Source organism: Heloderma suspectum, chromosome 1 (genome assembly GCF_057233095.1).
Source record: "Heloderma suspectum isolate Gila_16-S chromosome 1, 16-S_ref, whole genome shotgun sequence".
NCBI classification, from domain to species: domain Eukaryota; kingdom Metazoa; phylum Chordata; class Lepidosauria; order Squamata; family Helodermatidae; genus Heloderma; species Heloderma suspectum.
In genome coordinates this window covers 270,817,357-270,839,844 of record NC_139458.1, presented here as the reverse complement: position 1 = coordinate 270,839,844, position 22,488 = coordinate 270,817,357, and the positions used below count along the sequence as shown (strand labels likewise).

The 22,488-nt window shown below is 42.0% G+C and overlaps 1 protein-coding gene across 7 annotated transcripts in view; it reads right to left on the bottom strand.

The window, feature by feature from the left end:
• Positions 1-22,488, bottom strand: part of NBAS (NBAS subunit of NRZ tethering complex) — a 233,290-nt gene that overhangs the window by 38,637 nt on the left and 172,165 nt on the right. For 4 of the 7 annotated variants that reach the window (XR_014786542.1, XM_084826593.1, XM_084826591.1 and 1 more), the window contains exons 41-47: positions 21,865-22,094; positions 19,675-19,785; positions 17,065-17,315; positions 15,708-16,042; positions 10,349-10,570; positions 8,821-9,023; positions 5,831-5,920 (exon numbers count right to left, since the gene is read on the bottom strand). Coding sequence is in view for 4 of the 7 variants with exons in the window: in XM_084826593.1 (XP_084682719.1) it covers positions 5,831-5,920; positions 8,821-9,023; positions 10,349-10,570; positions 15,708-16,042; positions 17,065-17,315; positions 19,675-19,785; positions 21,865-22,094 (1,442 nt within the window). In the remaining 3 variants the exon portion in view is untranslated. The remainder of the gene's footprint in view (positions 1-5,830; positions 5,921-8,820; positions 9,024-10,348; positions 10,571-15,707; positions 16,043-17,064; positions 17,316-19,674; positions 19,786-21,864; positions 22,095-22,488) is intronic. The other 3 variants (XR_014786544.1, XR_014786543.1, XM_084826592.1) reach the window with 2 other exon arrangements.

Genomic DNA, 22,488 nt, shown 5'->3' with positions numbered 1-22,488 from the left:
TCTTCAAATGAACCTCAGTGACTACACTTGTACACATGGCATTCATGTGTTTCACAGTAATTTGCTTTTGTGCACAGGTACTGAACAAAGATACATGAGTCATATCTATGGACGCTTCTACAAAGAGACTGCAACCCCATTTTCCAGAACTACATCAGCTCTCCAAATTTTTTTTAAAAGTACTTCCGTTGTTGTTTTTTAAATCACTTGCATCAAATCAACACCCAAAGATCAAACATTCAAAAATTTTATCTAAAATACTCTGATCAGTAAGCAAAGATGCTAATGTTTAATTTCAAATTCTTGTTAAATGGGGTGTAATACCACACACACACACACACACACACACACGTTACCAGATCAATAGATGAAGAAAAAACCCAGAACTTGAGAGAGATCAGGACATCAATGACAGAATATTTCCTTCCCTAGAAATCAACTGAAGCCTCAGGAGCAAAATATTTAGAAAAAAATGAATCCCTTTTTAACAGTTTCAACGTTTATCTTGGTTCATCACTACCAAAGGCATTTGCATAAAAGCATTCCTGCTTCTGTGTTAGCTTTGGCAGCTCTTACACAAATTCCTCTGTGGTAGCAAATGATTTTGACTTCTTTCTTATTTGCATGAGAATAGACAACTGATGCAAAAGGTTCTCTCTGATGCAGTTCTCTACTTCCCTAGAACAGGTGAAATCTAAGAGAAATTGCCATCTGCAACTAATTAGCACTGAACATCTTTTTTGTTTGTAGTAACAAGTAGGAAATTTTAGTAACAAGCAGGGAATTTTATGGTAACTTATCACATTTTGCACAAATCTATGCTTATTAAGCGTCAGCAAAATTAAATACTAATGGGTAGAGGAAGTGGTATTCTGATTATACAACTGAAGGAGGGAAAGCATTTCCTCATCCTAGTTCTCTGAATGTTGTCACTTACGTAGCCAAAATGACAACAGCCAAGCACAAGAGGGAGTGATCAGCAGACTTGCACATTGTTTGTACATTTTTTAGGTGGAGAAAACCTAAGGGGAAGGGAAACTCCCTCCACCCCAAAAGCATAATGAAGACTGAGTATGCTCAGTGCCCACAGACTGCTGATTGACTGACTAGTTTGAGGGGGGGGGGGGTGAAAGCACATGGGAGGAGAAATGGAATGGCTGGGAAAAGAGGATGGAGGAAGAGACACAGAAAACAGCCACCCACTCACTCTGCCTGTTACCAACTGGTGACCACCTGCTCACTCAGTCTGAGCAGCTTCCTGCCTAAGGACAGACTTGATGTCTTCCCAGACACACCATTTCATTATTGGGGGGGGGGGGGTATCTTTTACATTCTTGTTTTGAGACCATGTCACAAGATGTCTTACTAAGACCTGCCTCAAATTATGCTGCTGCAAACCTACGGTTGTTACCATGGGGAGGTCAGGGTTCTAGCCTAAGAATACAGCTGTCCTGGGTCACACTAAGGCGGGCCCAACAATTCTAGCATTCCACTTCCAGGTCAGGCTGGCCTGAAAATGCCCCTCTCTTTTGCATGGCTATTCATCTTTTGCAAAAGTGTGGGGTGGGGTGAAGCTTGGGAGAAACTTCCCTCCACTCTCTCTCTCTTTTGTAAGCCTGTATCTCATTTGTAAGCCTGTATCTCATTTGCATTTAGCACTATATTGATTTTTTAAAATCTGTGAACCACTTTGGGATAGGGATGGTCAAACTCACCTGCCATTGCCTCGCGTGCCACTTGCTCGATCTGCACCAGCTACTTGACCCTGCTCGACGTGAGCTGCTGGATGGTCTGCGGGTGCCCAGCGAGTGGCATCCCGCTTACCCCTGAGCCGCCATTTTGCGGAAAACCGCATAAGCTTTTTATGAAAATGGTCATTTTGTGCAAAATGGCACTTGTAAATAGCACCATTTACACAAAATTGCAGGCAGAATTTGCAGAAATGGTGCTATTTATGGCCGCCATTTTGTGCAAAATGCCCACTTACGTAAAAAGCTTTTCCGCAAAATGGCAGCTCACGTGTTCCGAGTTGGGTGAGTACGGGGTTCTGTGGACTGGTGTCTGGGGGGCCAAGCGAGAGGATGTCCACCGGACTCTACTCCCTTCCCGGACTTCCGTGACATCCCTACTTTGGGAGACAACAGCTGTCTGGAAAGTTGGATAAAAATACAGGCTTTTGAGTGGAAGGCTGCTCACGCAGTGGGTCTTTCCCACCTACTCTACTTCTCTTCCCCTCCACTGCAGCACCATGAGATCCTGAAAACCCACTCCTCCCTTTGCATAAAGTGCTTCTGCCTGGTTTCTACTGATTTCCCCCTCGCACGGCAGGCTCCTATGGTCCAGCCCACATCAATCCAGAAGGAGTCCCTAACCTCAGGATCAGTTTTAGGGGCAGCAAAGGGACCTGCAGTATGCCAGAGTGTGAGGGAAAGCCCATTGTGCAAGTTGTCTTCAAATTGCCCAAGTCTGGATCCAAGCCATAATAAATTAATGTCATCTCCTCCATCCTCAGCTACAAATCTTTGCCTGTATGGCAAGAGAAGCTGCCTCTTTTTAACATCTTCTACCCTCCTCCAAATACCTCAGTAGCAGTGTCTCTTTTTCCCCACTTCTATCTCTTTTTGGATGTTGAACTCTCTCTAGCTTGACCTTTCCTATCTCCTCAGAGAGCATAACTTTTTCTCTCCTTCATCACCAGGTCAACTCACATTAGTCTGGTCTGCTCTATCATAAACTTTGCTGAAACAGATACATTACAGAATTTTATTGGCAGTTGGGGAGGACAGCATATACAAAGAAAAGCATAGCAAGGTCTGAAGAGAAAAAAAAAACGCTTGCTGCTAATTTTAAAAGCACATGAGGAAATGAGTGAGGAAGACAACAGTTTGCTAGTCACTTAGAAATAATTGCTAGTCTCCATAGCTGATTAAGGAAGAAGCAATCTGCATGCCTTGTTTCCATCAAACGCGTCAGCTGCAGCAGGAGCAGTCACTGCTCCTTACTCCAGCACAGAGGTGGGCAGAAGGTAGATCTCAATATATTTGGGACCTCAGCTCCCAGAAGCCCCTGCCAGCATGTCCAATGGTCAGGAATGCTGGGAGTTGAAATCCAAAAACCTCTGGAGATCTACTTTCTACCCACCCTGATCTAGCATACCATATATGTTAAATGGTGTATAAATCTACTGTTTGATGAAAACACACACTGGAACCATCTCAATGTGCTTGCAATACACAAGAAGAGCCTCAGCATTTTAGACAAAAAAAAAAGCCCTTCTGTCCTTCTACTAGCTCCAAATGACTATACATGAATGTGTAAATAACATTCACTTATTCATTGGCAATATTTCAAAATGACACTGAGTTTTTCAAAAGAAAAAGAAGCTCCAGGTAGAATGTGATTTATATTGTAACTAATGTTGCTACATTCATCCTAAAAAGACAGATGAGAAAGTAATATCAGTCAGAAAACACCAATTCAACCTGTCTGGAAGTGCTGAAATAATATAAGCTGATAGTTTAAGTTATCATTTTGTGAAAACTTCAAAATTTATTTAGCCTCTGTTATTCTTTTTACATTCCATCTCCCAGAGATGGTGCTAAAATTAGAAATGAGGTTTTGGAGTGAGCGGCGTTCGAAATGTAAATTAAAAGTTGATAAATTAAAAAGGAAACTGTGGAAATCCTGGCTTCAAAAGTGAGGCGAGCTCATTTTTCAGATGACAGCAACTTCCTGAAGGAAACAATTTATATTTAGTTCCTACAATAACCTTAGGATGCAGATGTAAATAATACTTCATGAAATGCAGATTTTGAGCCTTGTCCATGGCCATATTGATATTTCAAAGTATATCTAAAAACTACAATTCCAGCTGGATTTTTTCCCAAGTGAACTGAGGCCATTTAATAGGAACTCACCCATTTGGCATAGTGCTGTTGTTGGGTTTTCCTCCCCACATGTAACCATTAGCGGAGACAACTGAAAGGTGTCAAATGCCTGCTGTGATATAAGTGTTGGTGCAACACTTGGGGGAAAGTAACAGCGGGAACCAAATTGCAGACAGAGGTTATATGTGTGTATATATGTTTTGTATGTGCGTGTATGAATATAATACACACACATACACACACACGTGATATATTATTTATTTCTATACTGCCTTTCTCCAGCCAACCAAGGCAGTTTACAAAAACTTCAGAAAATAAAAACATAACCAAATAAAAGCATAGCAAAACATTAAAAACAACTTTAAATACCATAACAATAATTGTAAAAGCCACATTAAAAACCCATGCCTTGACCCCCTTCCTGAATGCAGAGAGAGTGGGGACCCATCACAACTCCAAAGGAAATGTGTTCCAGACTTTGGGAGCAACTTTGGGAGAAAGCCCTCTCCTGCTGATCTTAACAACTGACCAGGTTCATACTGACCGAGATAGGAGATCCCTCAGATAGCTGGGCCATAAGCCGTTCAGATCTTTAAAGATTAAATTCAAGACCTTGAATTGAGTCTGGGAAACAACAACTGACAACCAGGGCAGATCTTGCAGTAGTGGGGTGATGTGATCATGATACCGTGCACCAGTTAGCAGCCTAGCTGCCGCATTTGGCACAAACTGAAATTTCTGGACACTTTTCCTAGGGTAGCCCCGAGTAGAGTGCATTGCAATAATCTCAACTGTGATTTAACCAAAGCATGGGTCACTTTTGCGAGATTGGACTGCCTCAGGAATGTTTGCAGGTGGCACACTAGTTGCAGGTGTGCAAATACACTCCCCATCACCACTGCCACCTGTAAATCCAAGGACAGTGGAGGACCCAGGAGCACTCCCTAGCTTATGAACCCAATCTTTCAGGGGGAGCGCAACCCCAACCAGAACAGGTTGAATCCTAACCCCCAAGCCAGGTGCTCTACTGATCAACAGCATATCTTGCCTTTTTTGGATTTCATCTCAGCTTGTCTACCCTCATCCAGCCCATTATTGAACTTAAGCAACATTCAGAGGTGTTGACAGCTTCCTTGGAATCAGAGAACAAAGGGCAATAGAGCAGAGGGTCATCAGTCTATTGATGTAATTTCACTCCAAAGATCTGGATGTCTTCTCTCAGCAGTTTCATACAGATGTTAAATATCAGAGGGGACAGAACAGAACTGTGTGGGGGCACCATACACCAACAGCTGTGGTGCCAAATAGTAGTCCCCCAACACCATCTTCTGGACATGATTGACAGGAAGGACTGGAACCACTGCAGTACACTGTCCTCAAGACCTACCCCTGCCAGGTAGGGTCCAGAAGGATACCATGGTTGATGGTATTGAAAGCCACTGAGACATTCAGAGGAACTAGTAGGACCATACACCTCCACCCCTCCAGTTCCAGGTATAGGTCTTCCACAAAGATGACCGAAGCATCTCAGTCCCATATCCCTACCAAAAGCCTAATTGAAACGGGTCCATATAATCAATATCATCCTATTGATGATATTGCGAGGCCACCACCTTCTCAATCACTTTGGCCGAGAATGGAACAGCTGAGCCTGGCCTATAACTTCCCAAATCTGTCGGGGTCGAAGGAAGTTTCTTTAACAATGGTCTTATTACGGTCTCTTTCAAGCAAGGGGGAACATGCCCCTTCCTCAAGAAGGCATTATTTATGCAAACATAAATTTATCTGGCGCATGTGACCAGATAAATGGGGACTGCACAAATACCTGTGAAACAGAGCACCTGCACTACAACACCTTCTTCACTGTAATATCTTGAACAAATACATCTTATAAAGGGTTAGCAACTGCAATCATGTTTGTGATATATTCCAAAAGCTCTTACCCATTCTCAGTGCTTGTATGGACAGCAGAGACAATACCTTCTAATATCTGGAAAGGGTCTGTTTTGAAAGAATATTGCACTCCATCTTCACTGACATGGGAAAAGAGCAAAAAGAAACTTGAAGAAATATCACTATAGGAAAAAAAAGTTGCAGAATGCTTAAAGCTTAGAGTGTATCATTTTATGCTATTTATCAAGCAGTAAATCATTACAAATCACACACTTTTCTACTGAAACGTTGCCTTTTATCACTGCCACAATAAGTAGAAAAGGGACGTATGAAGCAAAAATGTAAGCCCCACCCCCCAATTATCCTCAAAGGGGGAAAACTGAGATAATTCGTATCCTGGACTTTACAGTACTTGCCTGCAGTCAGAGCTGTCATATTCATCAGCAGTAAGAAGCCAACACCTTCACTTTTGGAGAATGACAGACCCAAAGTAAACTAAACTCCTACCCCACATTTACTGAAATTTGTTCAGAAGCATCCAGTTTGAATTGACTAAGGATGCATGAGCATCCCAACTTTCTACCTGAAATGGTAGAGCTTTTACGAGCTTCTGGTTCAGGCATTCACAGAAGTCCAAGTCTTGCTCAGTGCTCGATTTGAGGTCTCGCAAAAGGCTCACTGGTGCTTGAGCACCCACCGCCATCTCCACTTCCTCCCCTTCCCCTGCCTCACTCCAGAGAATTTACTTTGACACCAAGTGGCAGGAGCAGAGAACATGGCAGTGGGAGGTCCAGAGGACCCAGCGGAGCAGGTTTCTGTGCCAAGAATGGGACTGGGGCTACCTGCTTCTCTCCCCAGTGAAAGTCATATAAACCTGTCATTTCCCCGTCTCTGACATGGAAACATGCTCTGCTGGAGCCTCCACCACCACCTGCCTCTTCTCCTCCCTACAGTATGTAACTTGCAACTCCTGCATGGGCGTCTGCAGGGATTTTTCCAGGACAGGGAGGCAAAGCTGCACAGTGGTGTGTGATTGTAATTCGCACACAAGCGTGAGTGGCTACAACACACCTGTGCATTTTCCTTGTGCGCATGCACATGCTTTGTTGCTTAGAGTCATATTTAGAAGCCTACACAGAGTGGCACAAAATCCTGGGGATCTGACAGCACTAGTGCAGAAGAGTATTCTAGCCAAGCACAATACAAGAGACGCCATTAACTCCAGCTAAACTTTATTTGGAGTAAAGAGTACATTAAAAAAAAGAGCAAGAGAGAGAGAGAGAAAAAAGATGGACAAACAGAAGAGAAGCCTTAAGAATGTCATATGGGATATTTTATGGCATCGCTGTCCTTATCATAGAATCACAGCTACATGAAAGTCTTGGATTTCTTAATTGATTTTTTGAGGCAGCAATCGCGTCCACCAGGGAACCCCCCCTCCCAAAGGCTTCATGATGAACCAAAAAGTTTTTTCTTCAAACACTGTATGTGTCGAATGTTGCTATGACTTCATTCATTGGCTAAAATCCCTGAAATGCAGGAACAGACCATTTTTGCTTACAAAACAAATGGGCGGAATAGTGGCTGTACACGTTGCCTCATATCTGAAGTTCCACAAGGACTAGAGACTTGTATTTCATTTTTTAAAAAAAATGAAAGCTGGGAATCTGGAGCTCCTTGCCCCTTCCTGCAGACACTCATGCTTTGCTAGATACTTGTGTGATGTAGAAAAATTCCGTTAGACAACAAGAGTAAGGCTTGTTGATGATTATTTTAAATAAACGGAGCGTACATCCACTCACAAAAAGGAGTGCGTGTGTGAGCATCTAGAGTTTTAAGCCATTTTGCATCTTAACATTTGTTTAAATAGCTGCAAAATCATCAGAAGCTGAAGACAGGGAGGTGAACTGGAGTTCATGGCAAAGCAGCAGCAGCTAGATCATATTGCTCCCACTGCCAAATGAGGTCGGGTTGGTGGGAAGACGGGACAGGACCTTTTCTGTGGCAGCACCCCAATTGTGCAATCCACTAGGAGATTAGAGTTGGCCCTTCATTGCTTGCTTTTAGGAAGACAGTGAAAACTTGTTTGTTTTGCTCAGCATTTAGTGATTGTTAATGAGGAGCTGATAGCTGGTCTCACTTTCTGGATTCCCCACCCTCCACCCCCGCTGGATTTGTTTCTGTTGCTGTGCTTTTTAGGATTGTTGTTTAGAAGTATTTTTTTTTAATGTTGACCAAAAGTCAGTATAAAAGTATTTCAATACATAAAGAAGGGAGGGCTTAAAGTTTCTAAACAGAATAAATAGCCAGCTAATATATTTCAACACTTTTCAGTAAAGGAGTGTTGACTAGGTGCGTCTTATTTATTTATTGTATTTATATCCCGCATTTTTCCTCCAAGAAACCCAAGGCAGCATACATCCTCCTCCTCTCCATTTTATCCTCAGAACAACAACCCTGTGAGGTAGGCTGGGCTGAGAGTCTGTGACTGACCCAAAGTCACCCAGTGAGCTTCCATGGCTGAGTGGGGACTAGAACCTGGCTCTCAGTCAAACACTCTCACCACTACACCATGCTGTCTCTCTTGCTTAAAATGCAAGCCTAGGCATTTACAGTGCAATCTTACTCAAAAATAAGTCCCATTAACCGGGTTCGAATGACACCCCCCCTAGCTCGTGGCAATGATTTAACTCACAACGAGCCATAGCACCCACGGGTGCCAGGTTGCATATCCAACCCCTGCTTGGGGCTTGTCATGTCGTGAAAACCTAGCGAGTGTGGGTTATGTAAGGGTTAAACAACTATTGCATAGCCCACGCTCACTGGGCTCATGGGACACGACAATATTGGAGCAGGGTTTGCATATATAAAACGGGGGCTGCACAAGCCCCGCAGCTTCACGGTGGGTTAAACAACCCATGGTGGGCTGTCGTGTTCAGTGCGACAATAGGACTTACTCCCAACGACAGTGCATATAGGCTTGCAGCCTTACATTTAACAATATCCTCTTTAAAGTTTAAATATGTATAATTTAGCTTACCTTAAAGCACCTACCACTTTGTTTACAGCTGTCTCTACTATATCTCTAGGTGAGAGTCCCAGATCTCCAACAGCAACATTCAACAACTTCTGTATCATATCCAGGGGTTGACCATCTATACACATAGTTACAGCTTGCTCATTGATTTTTTCTTTTTCTGACCGGGATAAATCATACTGATGCCCATATTCCTGTAGTATATTCTGTAATGAGTGGTATTTTAAATACATATGGGACAAACCACTTTTCCTTCACAGGTTTTATATTTAATAGGTCAACATTCACTGAAACCTCAGATTCTGCTGCTAACTGAGGAAGACACAAGAAAGGGCCTTCCTGAAAACTCTCAAGCTGCAGACCAATAAATTACAATAGAAGCTATTATTTCCACCACTGCACAAAGCAATTTTAAGAACTAATTATATAGGACTCGAAACCCATCATGTTGTTTTAGGAATATTCATGCTTCCATATTTCTGTATACTTAAAAAAAAAAAAAAGGTTTCTGCAGCTTTTACCATAAACCTGACACCCTGAAACAGAATTTGATTTGCTGAGGTGCATGTATTGCATAGGATTGTATTGCATAGGATTGTATTGCATGGTGACTATATATTAAAAGTTTAAAAAGCATTGATTTCCTAAGCAATAATACACTGTAAACATTGGATTGGGTCCAGAGTTTCTATTCTACCAGCAGGAGTGTCCCTGAGTGGAGTTTGGCTTAGAACGTTCCTTCTGGCAGAAAGGAAGCGGGGGAGGCAACTGTTGCCAATTCTTCCCTCCCTCTGCTGTCCCCAATGACACTTCCTCCACTTTCCTAGAGAGGCCCTCAACCCTTTGGAGCCGATTTTCAAGGGACATAGCAGACTGTAGCAGGAGAAGAGAATCAGTGAATATTGCCTCCTTCCCCATTCAGTCAATGGAAAAGCCCTGCCGGACCAAAAGCTTCCCACTGACGGGAGTCCTTCAATCCATGGAATTTTTCTGGATCCAGGCCACCGAACTCTACATCCCCTGAATTAGACTGTGTTAGATTAAGTATAATACTTGATCAGAAGATAGTCAAGCAACTCCAACCAGGAAAACATTCTGTCAAACTTCAGGGGCTTTCCGGCTGACTTTTTTGAGAAACATTCATGAAGAAAGCCTACAGTTCAAGTGAATCATCCCAACAATATCCTACCATATGTATCTCACATATATAAATATACATTTTCAAGACAGACGGAAAGCGAAGATTCTCCTACAAAATTATTTCAGCATGAAAATAGCACCTGAGCCCTTGCATTGTATTTTTACATATTTTTTTTAAAAAAGAAATAAATCCTAATTTGATCAGCATCAAGTCCAGTAAGACAAAATGAGCAATACAGAGTTATTGGGGACAGTGGGGGAAATGAAGCATTTAATAAATGTTTTTCATTTCCATTTTTAAAAATTTAACCAGTATAAAATGTACACAGACACTCCTGCAGAGTTATTATGCACAATCTTCATTTGGTTAGGCTATATATTTTTAATTTACCTGGTCACTGTTTTTCAGGTAAGAAATAAAGCTATGGTTAAGTGTTTCCAGATGCGCAAGAGACTGCTGCAGATGATTCAGAGCACCTTTGTATGTGATTTGCCTGTTAACCACGCCTTCTGTGTTGTCCTCCTCAGAAGTCTTTTTTCCAGCTTTTTCAGAAATGTGTTTCACTGACTTAATAGCCTTTTTTGTCATCTCTACCCGGGAATCAACTGACAGCTGAGAAAAGATAATGTTCATCTCATCATAAATTGTCATTGGCATTTGCAATACAAGCGGTGCCTGGATGTACATGAGTCAGTGGTAGGAGTAGCTGAGAAATGTATACTGATTAAGATATTGTCTTTCCTTGTAGAGAACAAGAATGTGTTAAATGCAACAGAAAATAAGCAAGAGAGAGTCTTGTTACTTAAAAAAAAGCCATCTTTTTCAAATTCTAATCCCACACTAGCTCATTTTTTTCACGCCTACATTTTCCTGACTGATTCCATTATCTAAGTTTTAAAATTCTTCCTTAAACACACACACACATGCACACACATATACACACACTTAAAACATAATCTGTAGTAATCTTAAAGCACAACTTTCTATGCTTCAAATTGTTGGACAAATTCCTTCTAAGCTACCAGCTGGAAGTTTTCCGCTTTTATTGGGAGGTATTTTGATTCCTGCCAGCCTATGGTTCAAAAACAGAGAGCTAAGAGGAGGCCTGTATATTTCCTTTTTTTAATTAATGAGACCATCACAAAAGCAAGCGGTGGTTTTCAACAACTACATGTTGTGACTCTCATTATGTTTCTATGATTGGATGCTGCAGATTCCCCCACCTCACACAGTAACACTGTTTCTCAGGGGGGGAAAATGGATGGACTGCACTGCACTACATCAAACTGACTCTAGTCCAGAGATTGTAGCCAGAGAAAGGAGATGTTAAGAGGCACTATCACACTATGAAATCTTTTTCAGCTTTACTCTCACTCCTGAACTATCCTCAAGAGCAAAGAATGAGCTATTGTGATTATACCACCTATGAGGTGAATTATATTTATTCCTCAACATTGTGACAGCTGGCCTAAGAAACAGCAATGGAGTTTTATTTTATTTTCCCCCATTTATCCTCAGGCAAAGATGTATTGTTCTGAACTCCCCAAATACATGATGAATTCATGCATTTCCTTGTGCTGGCTTCATCTTTAATATAGGCTAGCACTTTTAACATGTGAAGTGCTATAAAATGCTTCCCATCTTATATAGCTTAACTAGTTGTATAGGGTTGGATACAGATTGAAATGAATGGAACTTGAGTTAGTCATGATTAACTGAAGTCCCTTTAATTTCAATGGGTCTTCTCTGACTAAGTCTAGTTCCCAAACCCCTGTTTGCACACCTGACTAGCTCCAAAGGCAGAGGCAGAGTAACTAACAATGCTTGTAAAATAAAATTCAAATATAAAACATTTTCATATGTTGACGTACACATTGGCATAACAATTGGCACAAATGAGGTTAACTGAAAGCCAGCCCTAACAGAGAGAGTAAGGCTGCAGTCCTATATAAATTAATCATGGAGTAAGTCCCATTTAACTCAATGGGGCTTACCTTTGAGTAGACATAGGATTGGACTGTGTGTGGATACAGCGCTTTCAAACGAGCTCCATAAAAGTGTAGAAGCCATGAAAACACCTCTCTGTTATATGCTCAAGGGAAGGCACACAGATGGTGTAGTAAAGAGAGCCAATGTGGTGTAGTGGCTAGAGTGTTGGACTGGGAGCTGGGAGATCCGGGTTCTAGTCCCCACTCGGCCATGGAAGCTCACGGGGTGACTTTGGGCCCGTCACAGACTCTCAGCCCAACCTACCTCACGGGGTTGTTGTTGTGAGGATAAAATGGAGAGGAGGAGGAGGAGAATGTAAGCCGCCTTGGGTTCCTTGCAAGAGGAAAAATGGCGGGATATAAATGCAATAGATAAATAATAAATACTACTAATAAAGAGGGTGCTCTTGGGCCTGGTTCACACATGCATATTCATCACTTGATAAATGTACTCACTCCACTGAAATGCATTGCACTTAAGATAATATGGAAGTTCTCCTGTGATGGCATATTCAAACACGCGAGTCATCACCCTGCAAAATGCATGTATGAACTAGCCCATTATCAATCCCCCAATACAGATAGCAGGAGTTGGGTTGCGTATTGCCCTTTAACAAGAACCTTATACGTCTGCTATTTTGTACTGACTGTGTGGAACAGGAAACAACTTTCATTGCAGGGGTTCACTTGGCTCAGATAAAATCACGGAGATAACTGGTTGGATCCAGAGTATCCCTTCCACAAACAGAAGGGCCCCTTCTGTTCGCAGAAAGGATTAAGATCCAGATCCCCTGAAGCCCTCCCAATGCCACCTCTCACAGTGTTCCAGAGGGTCTGCTACCCCTCCTGGACAGCTTTACAGGGGGCATTGGAGACTGCTGGAAGAATCATAGAAAATCACCTCCCCCACAACCTCCTTCAGCAGGAGTATCCCATAAGCGGAACATGGCTCACAGAAACACTGGATCCAAGCCCTGGTCTCTTTATTATATTTTAAGAAAGTTGACATAGGGCTTTTTTTTACATATTATGCAAAAGCACTTGATTAGCATATCCATTACTTTGCTAGCAGAAACTATTTCTAGTCTCAACCCATTTTGTGCATTAAAATTCTCAAAGTGATGCAGATGGCAGCATTATGTATATAGTTGGCTTGTTTTGTTGGATGCTAAAGAAAAGCGTTTGCCATCCTGTAAAGTCACAATTAGGGATGTCAGAGAATTCCGCCACAGATCTCGGTGAGGCCGAATACCAGTGCATTCGGCCCCCCGAAATCTGTGGCGAAACGGCCTGCCACCCCCCGCCCCCCCGCGGATCCCCCCCCGGGATGAGACTTACCTGGGGCGGATGTTCCGAGCGGCGGCGGCTTCAGCGGCAGTGGCTTCGGCTGCTGGTCTTCCAACCGGCTGCTGCCGCCGCCATTTGCAGTCTGGCCATTTGGGGTTTTTTTTTTACGGAGATGTGATAGGCTACGTAAAGACACAACTGGGGAAGGAAATGGCAAACCTCCCCGCTATAGTCTGCCATGAAAACGCCAGCGTAAGCAGGCGTCCCTCTAGGGGTCAGTAATGACCCGGTGCTTGCACAGGAGGAACCTTTCCTTTCTGATAGGCTACGTAAAGACTTACGTAGCCTATCACATCCTGGTTAAAAAAAAAAACGGCGTATGCACATGGTGGCGTCTACAGCCGCCGCCATTTGCGTTTCTTATTTTTCGCCGTCTTAGTCTACGTAAATATTTACGTAGACTATTATGGCGAATCAAAAAGGGACACAAATAGCGCCCACTACGTCCACTTGCGTTCCCCTTTATTTTCGCCGTAATAGTCTACGTAAATATTTACGTAGACTAAGACGGCGAAAAATAAGAAACGCAAATGGCGGCGGCCGTAGCCGCCGCCATTTGCGTATGCCGTTTTTGTTTTTTTTACCTAGCAGCCACCGCGGCTGGAAATCCGGCTGCAGATGGCCCTGGCCTGGCCGGCTGCTCCGTGGAGCCGCTGAGGAGCAGAGCCAGCCGTTGAGGATTCCGGGGGGGAGGACTGGATCGCCTCCCCCACCCGTCGAGGATTCCAGGGGGAGGGACGGAACGCCTCCCCTCCCACCATGAATAGAATCCGTGAAAAGGTAAGTCACTTTCGTATATCCCTAGTCACAATGATCTTGCAAGCAGAGATTGGACCATTTAAAAGAAGAATACTAGGACAAGACAATGCTACTTTAATTGTGCATTCATTTTTGTATATCGATAAACTACAGTGTTGTCAAGTAGCATTAACATTCTCTGCATTTCATAAACTTGCAAAAAAGCAATCTTCTTTATTTCAGAGTGTTTTGGAGGGTGGGAGGGAGAAAGGATGTCTGCTCCCATTATCCTAAATGGATATGAAAGGTCGAATTCAGACATTTCATATGGGAAGAAGGCAACAGATTAGATTTATAAATTAAATTCGTTCCCATGCTTTACATCAGAAAGAAGTTACCAGCTCTCTATGTAAAATAAAGCATACTCAATCAGGTTTCATACAGGTTTCATCCAGTAATCCTAGGTAAGCCTGGGAAATGAATTTCAATAGCCTGTTAACTTTACTAAACTGTTTTGGTAGCTTATATTAGCCACAGAGAGAGAGAGAGAGCCACAAACAATAAAACAATAGACTAAAGTGCAAATGAATCAATAATAAGAAATGCAGATAGCGGTTCAGACATTTTTGTCAAATCTACGTATTGGAAAACATTGACAAAACTGAATATTTTGACAGGAAAGGTTGCTGTAATGAGAAATCTATGAAAACCTGCTCAAACTGAAGGAAGGTGTGTTAGATGGAAAGGTGTGCTTGTTTCCAAAGACCAGGCACACAGTAAATACTAAGGAAGTCTTCTTTCAAGAGACCCTTTAATCCATAACACTACGGTACCATTCATTAGCTAGTAGATTTAGGGCACAATCCTATGGGTTACACCCTAGGTACTCATAAAGCCCTGAACCTTGAAGCTTCTGAGTATCCTATGCAGAGATGGGAGGCGCCGCGTGCCTTCCACGCTGCGTTTTATCGAAATGGGTGATTTTGCCTGTCTAGCGGAGGCTTCGGGGAGGGGGAGGGAAGGAGGCTGGAGCAGTGATAGGACCAGTTGCCCCAACCCCTTCCCCGCCCCGCCCCCAGGAATGCCTCCTTTCCCCCATCTCTATGCTGTGCTTACCGAGGGTGGAGAGGCAGCCAGCATGGTTCTCTCTGTGCCAGCTAGGAGCGGGAGGGGAGTGTGGTTTCCTGGCTCCAAGCTTGGAGCCAGGAATCAGAAAAATCCTATCCCCCAGACACTATCTAGAGGACGTAAGATTTCTTCCTCCATCTTCAACCTAAGTGAATACAAATTAACATCTCTGCAGTCAACTTTGTATTGTAGAAACAGCCTAGTTAAACAAGTATGAAGTGCACACCTCCTTCAGAAAATGGTTACTTTGTGATGAGCTAGAATTCGATTATGACCAGGATATACCTAGTTTAGCTATACCCAGCAAGGATGTTAGTTATTTCTACTTTTAACCAAAACGTTTACACATATATCTCATATCAAAGTAGTGTGAAAAACGTCCCCCTGCGTGTGGGGGAGGAGAGCGGAATTCCCACCAGTTGTAAGTGGACATTGGATGTCTCCTGAAAAATCAAACTTAATATGTATTCAAGTGAGAGGCAAAGGTTTAGAACACTTTAAAATGAAATATCTGAATGTATACAATGCAATGATGAAATTGTACTTACCTTGGTGACAGCCTCTGAGGAAAAAGTAATTTCATCCATGAAATGGATAATGTCTCCTGGATAAAGTCTATCAAAGTACTTGGCACAGATATCATAGGAATGTAACCATTCAGCTATGGTTTCTGGAGTTCTTTTAATAAGATGGGGATCCCCATTCCAGAAGATTTTTTTTAGCCAGATGGCATATACAGAACTCGGGGAAAGCATTCTTCCATCTTTTTCTGGAATTTTAGGGGCAAGCTTGGAGATCGATAGAATATTTTGACTTGTGAGGATAGGATCCAAAGCTTCCAGAGGACTCACATTTTCTTCTGTTAGCTTTTTGTAATTAAGGCCTAATAAACAGAGAAAGATAAACAAGAAGCCTCAAAGTTACATTACTTAAAAAAGAAATCACAGCTAGCAACTCTGTAATAACATGAGAGCCACTATGTATGGGTGCCAGAATCCAACCATCAGTGCATTTGGACACCCTCCATGTTACGCTTCCTCCCAGCTTCCGGCACAGCTTATGGAAGGGCCTTTCAAAGAACAAAACATGCTCAAAGAACAAAACAAAACAAAGAAAAGGAGGCAGGAATGTCAAAAGACACACTGGGGGGGCTCATATGCTCCCCCCATGAACTGCAAGAATGTGCGAAGAGGGTTATGGAGCCACACAAGTGAAGGGGGTTGTGGAGCCACGCAAGACTGTGGAGCCTCCCAAATCATGTGAATGGTCTTGATCCCTTAGTATTCAATCTATTTTAGGTAGTTTACAACACTTTCCTATGCATGTTAAATCAGATGTAAGTCCCACTGTATTCATTGAGGTTTACTCCTGGATAAGTGTGCATAAGATTGCATCCTCTGTGATTTTCATTAGTTTTAGTCAGAGTTCAGGGTGGTGCGATGGTAGGAAGTATGTGGGGGTGGAGTGGGGGTGGGCTGGTGGAACCATCAATTTGATGCTAGAAATGGTGTCATGGATACTACTTAAGTTTAAAATCTAGGTATTCCTCCACCGCTTCCCCCAGAACTTCATACCAACATATGCACAATATGAAACATGTCCACAGATAGATAGGAATATAGATTTTTCATTGTTGTTGGCTGAATTTTCACAAATCAATAACTTATTTTCCTCATGTCTATCTCTGAGCAATAGTACGAGGCATGAAAAATGCATAGCTTTGTTGCCGTTATTTTTATTTAACTCCTAGGTTTTCAAATTGTAAGTTATAACTTATACACTGTTATGTTAAGCACATGCTAGATTAATGAACATCTATTTTAACATCATATTTTGCTAATGAGAAAAAACACGAATGAACTTGGTAGGTACAAATGTAGAAGACAAAACGACAACACCACATACCTGGGGAAACTGCCTTGAATTTTTTCAGCAGACGTATGTGAGTTTCAGGTTTGACAGAGTGTTTCACAAATTCAGGACAGGCACAGTTCTCGAGAAGTGTGAAATAATACAGTAAACGCTGGTGATCTCTACCTTCAATAGTAGGGTATACATATTTTGCCATATGCTCATGAAATGCTTCAGGCACAGCTTTCAAAGTCTCAAACAGACCAAGACTTTGAGCCCTATCTTCTATTGCAGCTGTGGATAAACTGTATAGTAAAAAGGAACATGTTTTGTAACTGCAAAGAACAAAACCGAGGTTTCATGTATAGTTATTTTGCAGCGTCAGTAAAATCCTAAACTATCATCTACAAAGCAGCCAGAATCATAAACAGACTTTTACACAAACAATTATAAAAACTCTGTCTTAAAAGGATATTTTTCTAACAACAGCTTGAGTTTAAGCTGCCTTCTCATAATTAGATTTTACTGAATCTCTCATCAAGTTGGGTATTCAAGTTCTTTTCCTGACATTATAAAAAAAAAAAATCAAGCTTTTTAGCTGTCCAATAACTTATAATTTGCTGATGTTGTATAGACTTCCAAGACATACATTTTAATAGCTCTTATTGGAGAGCAACCCAATTTAGGAGGGCAGTACCAGCAGAAAAGCACAAAATCAGAAGAAAAATCCAAAATAGTGCAGGACGTTAGAAATAAATCCCAATGTATTTCCAACAAAAAACCCTTGGGCAGAATCGTATACTGCTGGTGTGCTCTCACTATTTCTGTTGCACCAACAGGGCCGACCACTAGCCCAACAGGAAGCAACTGTGGAAACGAACAGAAACACTAGTTTCTGGAATGGGACAGGTGAGCAGAGCTGTCTTCTGTGAGCTCCATTGACCTGTGCTATTCCAGAAACTAGCATTTCCGCTCATTTCTGTTTGCTTAAAGACCTGCTAGCTTTCAGTTGTGCTAGTGGTGGGTCTCAGTAGTGCATGGGCAGCATTGGATGCTGTCCCTCTTCCTCAAGGGAATAATTTATTGCCTCAGAAAGCATTTAGTTCAAAACGAGTCAGGATTTGGTCTAAGAGAAGTTTGCTCTACTGTTTGGATGCTTCACGGTTTGCAATGGGATATTGTCCCACCTCCCTTTTGTAAGTGTTTCCCGTTCTCCTCATTTAGGCCTTCTACTTCCACCCAGTTCCATCTGCTGTTGCCTGCTATCAGCCTCCGTTGCCCAGGCCCCTGCCATCACCACCACCAGCATTTTCCTTGCAACCTGCTTCCTCCTCCTCTTGTAGTTCCCCAGACTGGTACTGCTCCATCTTCCCTCCCCTACTGCCTGCTCCTTTATTTTGTAGGTTGCTGCTTTGCCTAATAGGTTTTCAGTTTGTGTTTAGGGCATAACAAGTTCTAGTCCAAGGTTAAATATACATCCTAATGTCAATTTTACTGGATAAATAGTTCCCTTACTGCTACATAATTGGCTCCCCCACCTCCAAGTTAAGCAGTGTAGTTGCTTGGCAACTTGTTGATTCAGCTGACTTGTCTAGTTACTGCTGGAATTGCATTCAATAGTGATACAACTGATTTATTGGCTGGTGATATAAACAGCCCAGCCGATTTATCTGTGGCTTTACGGTTCCTGGAAGGGGCACAGATGTTCAAGTGGATTTGAGAGAGGTGCAAGGCAAAGAGGGACCAAACCTAGCCTACTACCTTCCCTCTCTTTTGAACTCACATGGCATAGCAAATAGATTCCAGAGGTACTGGTACCCAGCCAGAAAGAGGCATTGATAAACCATGAACATGGAACATTTTATAAATAAATTACCTTGCCTTTCTAGAAAAGTATTCAAGTTGCCTTATTTACAATAGTAAAACCAATACAATCGCATCAGAATCCAGAGAAACAGTATAAAAACAATATCAATTAAAGCACATAGCATATTAAAACTGATTAGAACAGGTTAAAGCACTACCAACAGCAGATGCTTCTAATCTTGACTGAGAATACAATGGGTAAATTCAAATGCTAGTCCTACATAGAGTAGACCTGTTGAAATGAATGACACTTAAGTAAGTTGTGACTAGCTTAAGTCTCATTAATTTTAATGGGTCTACTCTACTTAGGACTAACTCTGGCTATTACCCTATAATGGCTATAGACTGCCAGTTGCCCTGTAAGGGACAGAAAGGTACACATAGCAAAACCAGATAGTGCTGACTACAATCAAGGCCTGCTGATTACTACCAAGCCAATATTCCTGACTTTGAGCTTTGAGTATCTGAGAAACCAACATGGAGAATGCCAGCATTTACCCTTTGTTGCAAGTGCATTGGCAGCCATTCCTCACATTGATCTAATACACTGAAATGTATTTAAGTGAATGGCAGCTTTGTTGTTACCAGACACTAAATAACACCTTCCATTTGATCAATGGTTTCAGTGTCGACAGTATTCAGTGCCAACAACGGAATTCAATGCTCAGTTGTTCAAGTGTGTCCTCAGATTCTGTCTCAGCTGACAAAAAGAAAAAAATTTAAATGCTCACTTGGATTCAGCCTTGCGGAATACTCACCAAAATGGTTAATGGAAATAGGGTGAGCTGCTGTACTTACCCACTGTCACTGAAAAGAAATTCCAGATGTGTCATGTGAACTTCCCAGAGCGGGACACTGTAACGCTGAGCCAAGGAGAGAGCTATTCTGTATACATTTCCTTCAAGTGTTCTGGTTAAGGAGGAACCATAAAATACAGTGTGAAAAAATAGTTTGATTCGGCTTCTAGAATATAATCAACCTGAGCAATGCTTAAGCTAGAGCATGGATCACTTTTTGGCAAATCTATCCCATGGAGCAGGTTCAACAGGATTTTATCTATTTTCATTATTTCATGAAACAGAGAGCAAAGAAAGCTATCGTTTTAATCCAAAGAGCATTATTTATGTACTTGAAGACAAGCATGAAAACTTCATTAGTTTGATATAACCCACCCACCCCTCTCAAGCTGCAGCATGCACAGCTAACAATTATGAAAGCCTCCCTATGGCATACGGAAGCATTTTCTTCCCCCGTACTCGACCCATAATTCTTACTGAGTATACCAGATACCGCTAGGTGCCATACATGACCATACCGGTAGTTATAGTGCAGAAATAGTCCCCTGCTTAAAGCTGAAAACAAGGAAGGCCTTTTGTGAATGGAGAACTCTGCATGCACATCACAGCCCCTGAGAATGCATCAGAGGAAGCAATCTGCAACCTCCGAAGGCAAGGTCAAAGCTCCTTTAGATACTGCCAATTCTGGGATGGTACCTTGAGACAAATGTTAGAGAAATGCATCTGGATTCACACCCACAGGAGGTCCTGAACCCAAAGCTTGAGGGATGTCAGACAGCCTGTGTATCTCCATCCCCTGACCTCTCTATAAAAATGTATGTATGTATGTTATGTGTCAAACACATACACCGCTTCAGGATACACATGGTAAACCATGCTAGAAGTATGGCCCCCTCTCCCCAAATAAAGAAGCCACCCTCCAGAAGCATTTTTTCTGGCTGACATGTAGAGGCAATTAACATGTAATTTCGCCTTTAGCACATAATGCAACCAGCTGGTCGAGGCAATTGTGAGGCATCATCTTGCATGCATCAGCTCTACTCAGTGTTCTAATATCAGACTGAGCAAGTGAAGGTAACACTAAGCAAGGCAAAACAGAGGGAAGGAAAACGGCTGCTCCATTTTCTCATTATGTGACTGTTGGTGGCCATCCTGCAATGAAGATCTACATGGGACTTGCATGATGATGGTGCACTGAGCGTGCATTTGGCTGCCCAGGTACTGTGACCTAAGAAAGTCCCACTTTTTGTTCACTGCCTTGAACCACATAAGTTTTATGTGGTTCAAGTCAATCTGATGCATGATGAATTCATTCTCAGGGCGAGTTGCATGCAAACCCTCACCGCAAGTTAAATGTCACAGCTCAGCTTTAATCTAAATTCCCTTGTGGACACTCAAACACCAGATTAATTTGAAAGGCTCTGACATCTCAGTACAATATGCTTATCAGGCCACTTGCCCTCTAACTTAATCAGTTTTTCCAATATACAAAAAGCCACAGAGGAGACCTAAACAAACATGTATAACCAATATATTTCCCTGTTGTTTCTTTTGTGTTTATTTTTAGATTGCAGAGAAAGAAAGGGCCCAAGGAAATTAAAAAGTGCCATCTACGTAGATAGTATTATATTAATAATATTAATATGGGTGAAACTGATAATACTATTAATATTAATAATATTGGCCATGTTCAAATAATATCTATTGGCTAATGCAATAAACATCTGGCACCATTCCCTTGAGTCCCTATGAATATTCAATACTGCACATGCACATTTTGGAAATATAAGTGAATCTGCATTAATACGACACAAATGTTACAGATAAAAATATGCATCTGAGAGAGAAAAAAAAGTCTGTTCAAGGATAGTTCAAAATGTGTATAAGCCAAGGGAGTCCCAAGTTCCAATGAAGTGTAAGATTAGCTGCTAGAGCACAAGAAATGGGATGAAAGTCTCTCTACTAATAATATCTTGTGTATTTATTGATCCACTCAGCTGGACAAAACACTTCATCTGACTAGAATGCATGGAGAGACAGAGAGAGAGAGATCCCATTAACAACAACCTTGCAAAGAAAGTGAGGACTAATAAGCCTTTTTAAAGGTCAGTGCCACCGAAAATTCACTTTCCTGGTTTGCACTTTAAATGTGTCAAGTTAAAAAAACAAAACAAAAGCCAGCATTACTTACTCTGCCAAACCTAATATGGTTTCCCTCTTGTACTGGCCATCTGCTGTAAACCTCTGGACATCTACCCCTTTGCCGAGACCCTGAAGAATCTCAGCCTGAGTGAAGTCCAGAAGTCGTTCGTTGTAGTACTGAAGATACTTGATCAGAGTTGCTATTTCATCAGGCCAGTCTGCACAGCTGGACTGGGTGACGTGCTTTGTGACCATCTGAATTAACTCTTTGGGGTCAGCCTGCGGAACCAATTCAAAACACACTGACATTTACGATTGTCAAGCCAAGCTCATTATTTAAGGCTCTTCTGATGGAATATTCAGTGGACTAACAGAACAATTTGGAAAAATAATACAAAAGCTTACTACTGAGCTTTAGTTCAAGTCTTAGGCTTCAAGGTATCTCCCTCCTCTCTCTTCTTCCAGCAATACATTCTTCACTATATTGCTCTTCCCCTCCTCCAACAAGAGTGAAAACCTTCTCTGTATACCTGGCAGTGCAGCTTTTCTAGACTACCTTCTGGGTTTTTTGAGCCCCCACCCCCACTGGAATTCCACTGCATTGTCCTGTATATGCACAAACCTACCAGCTCCCTAAATGTTATAAAGTGTGTGCCACCTATCTGTAAGTCTA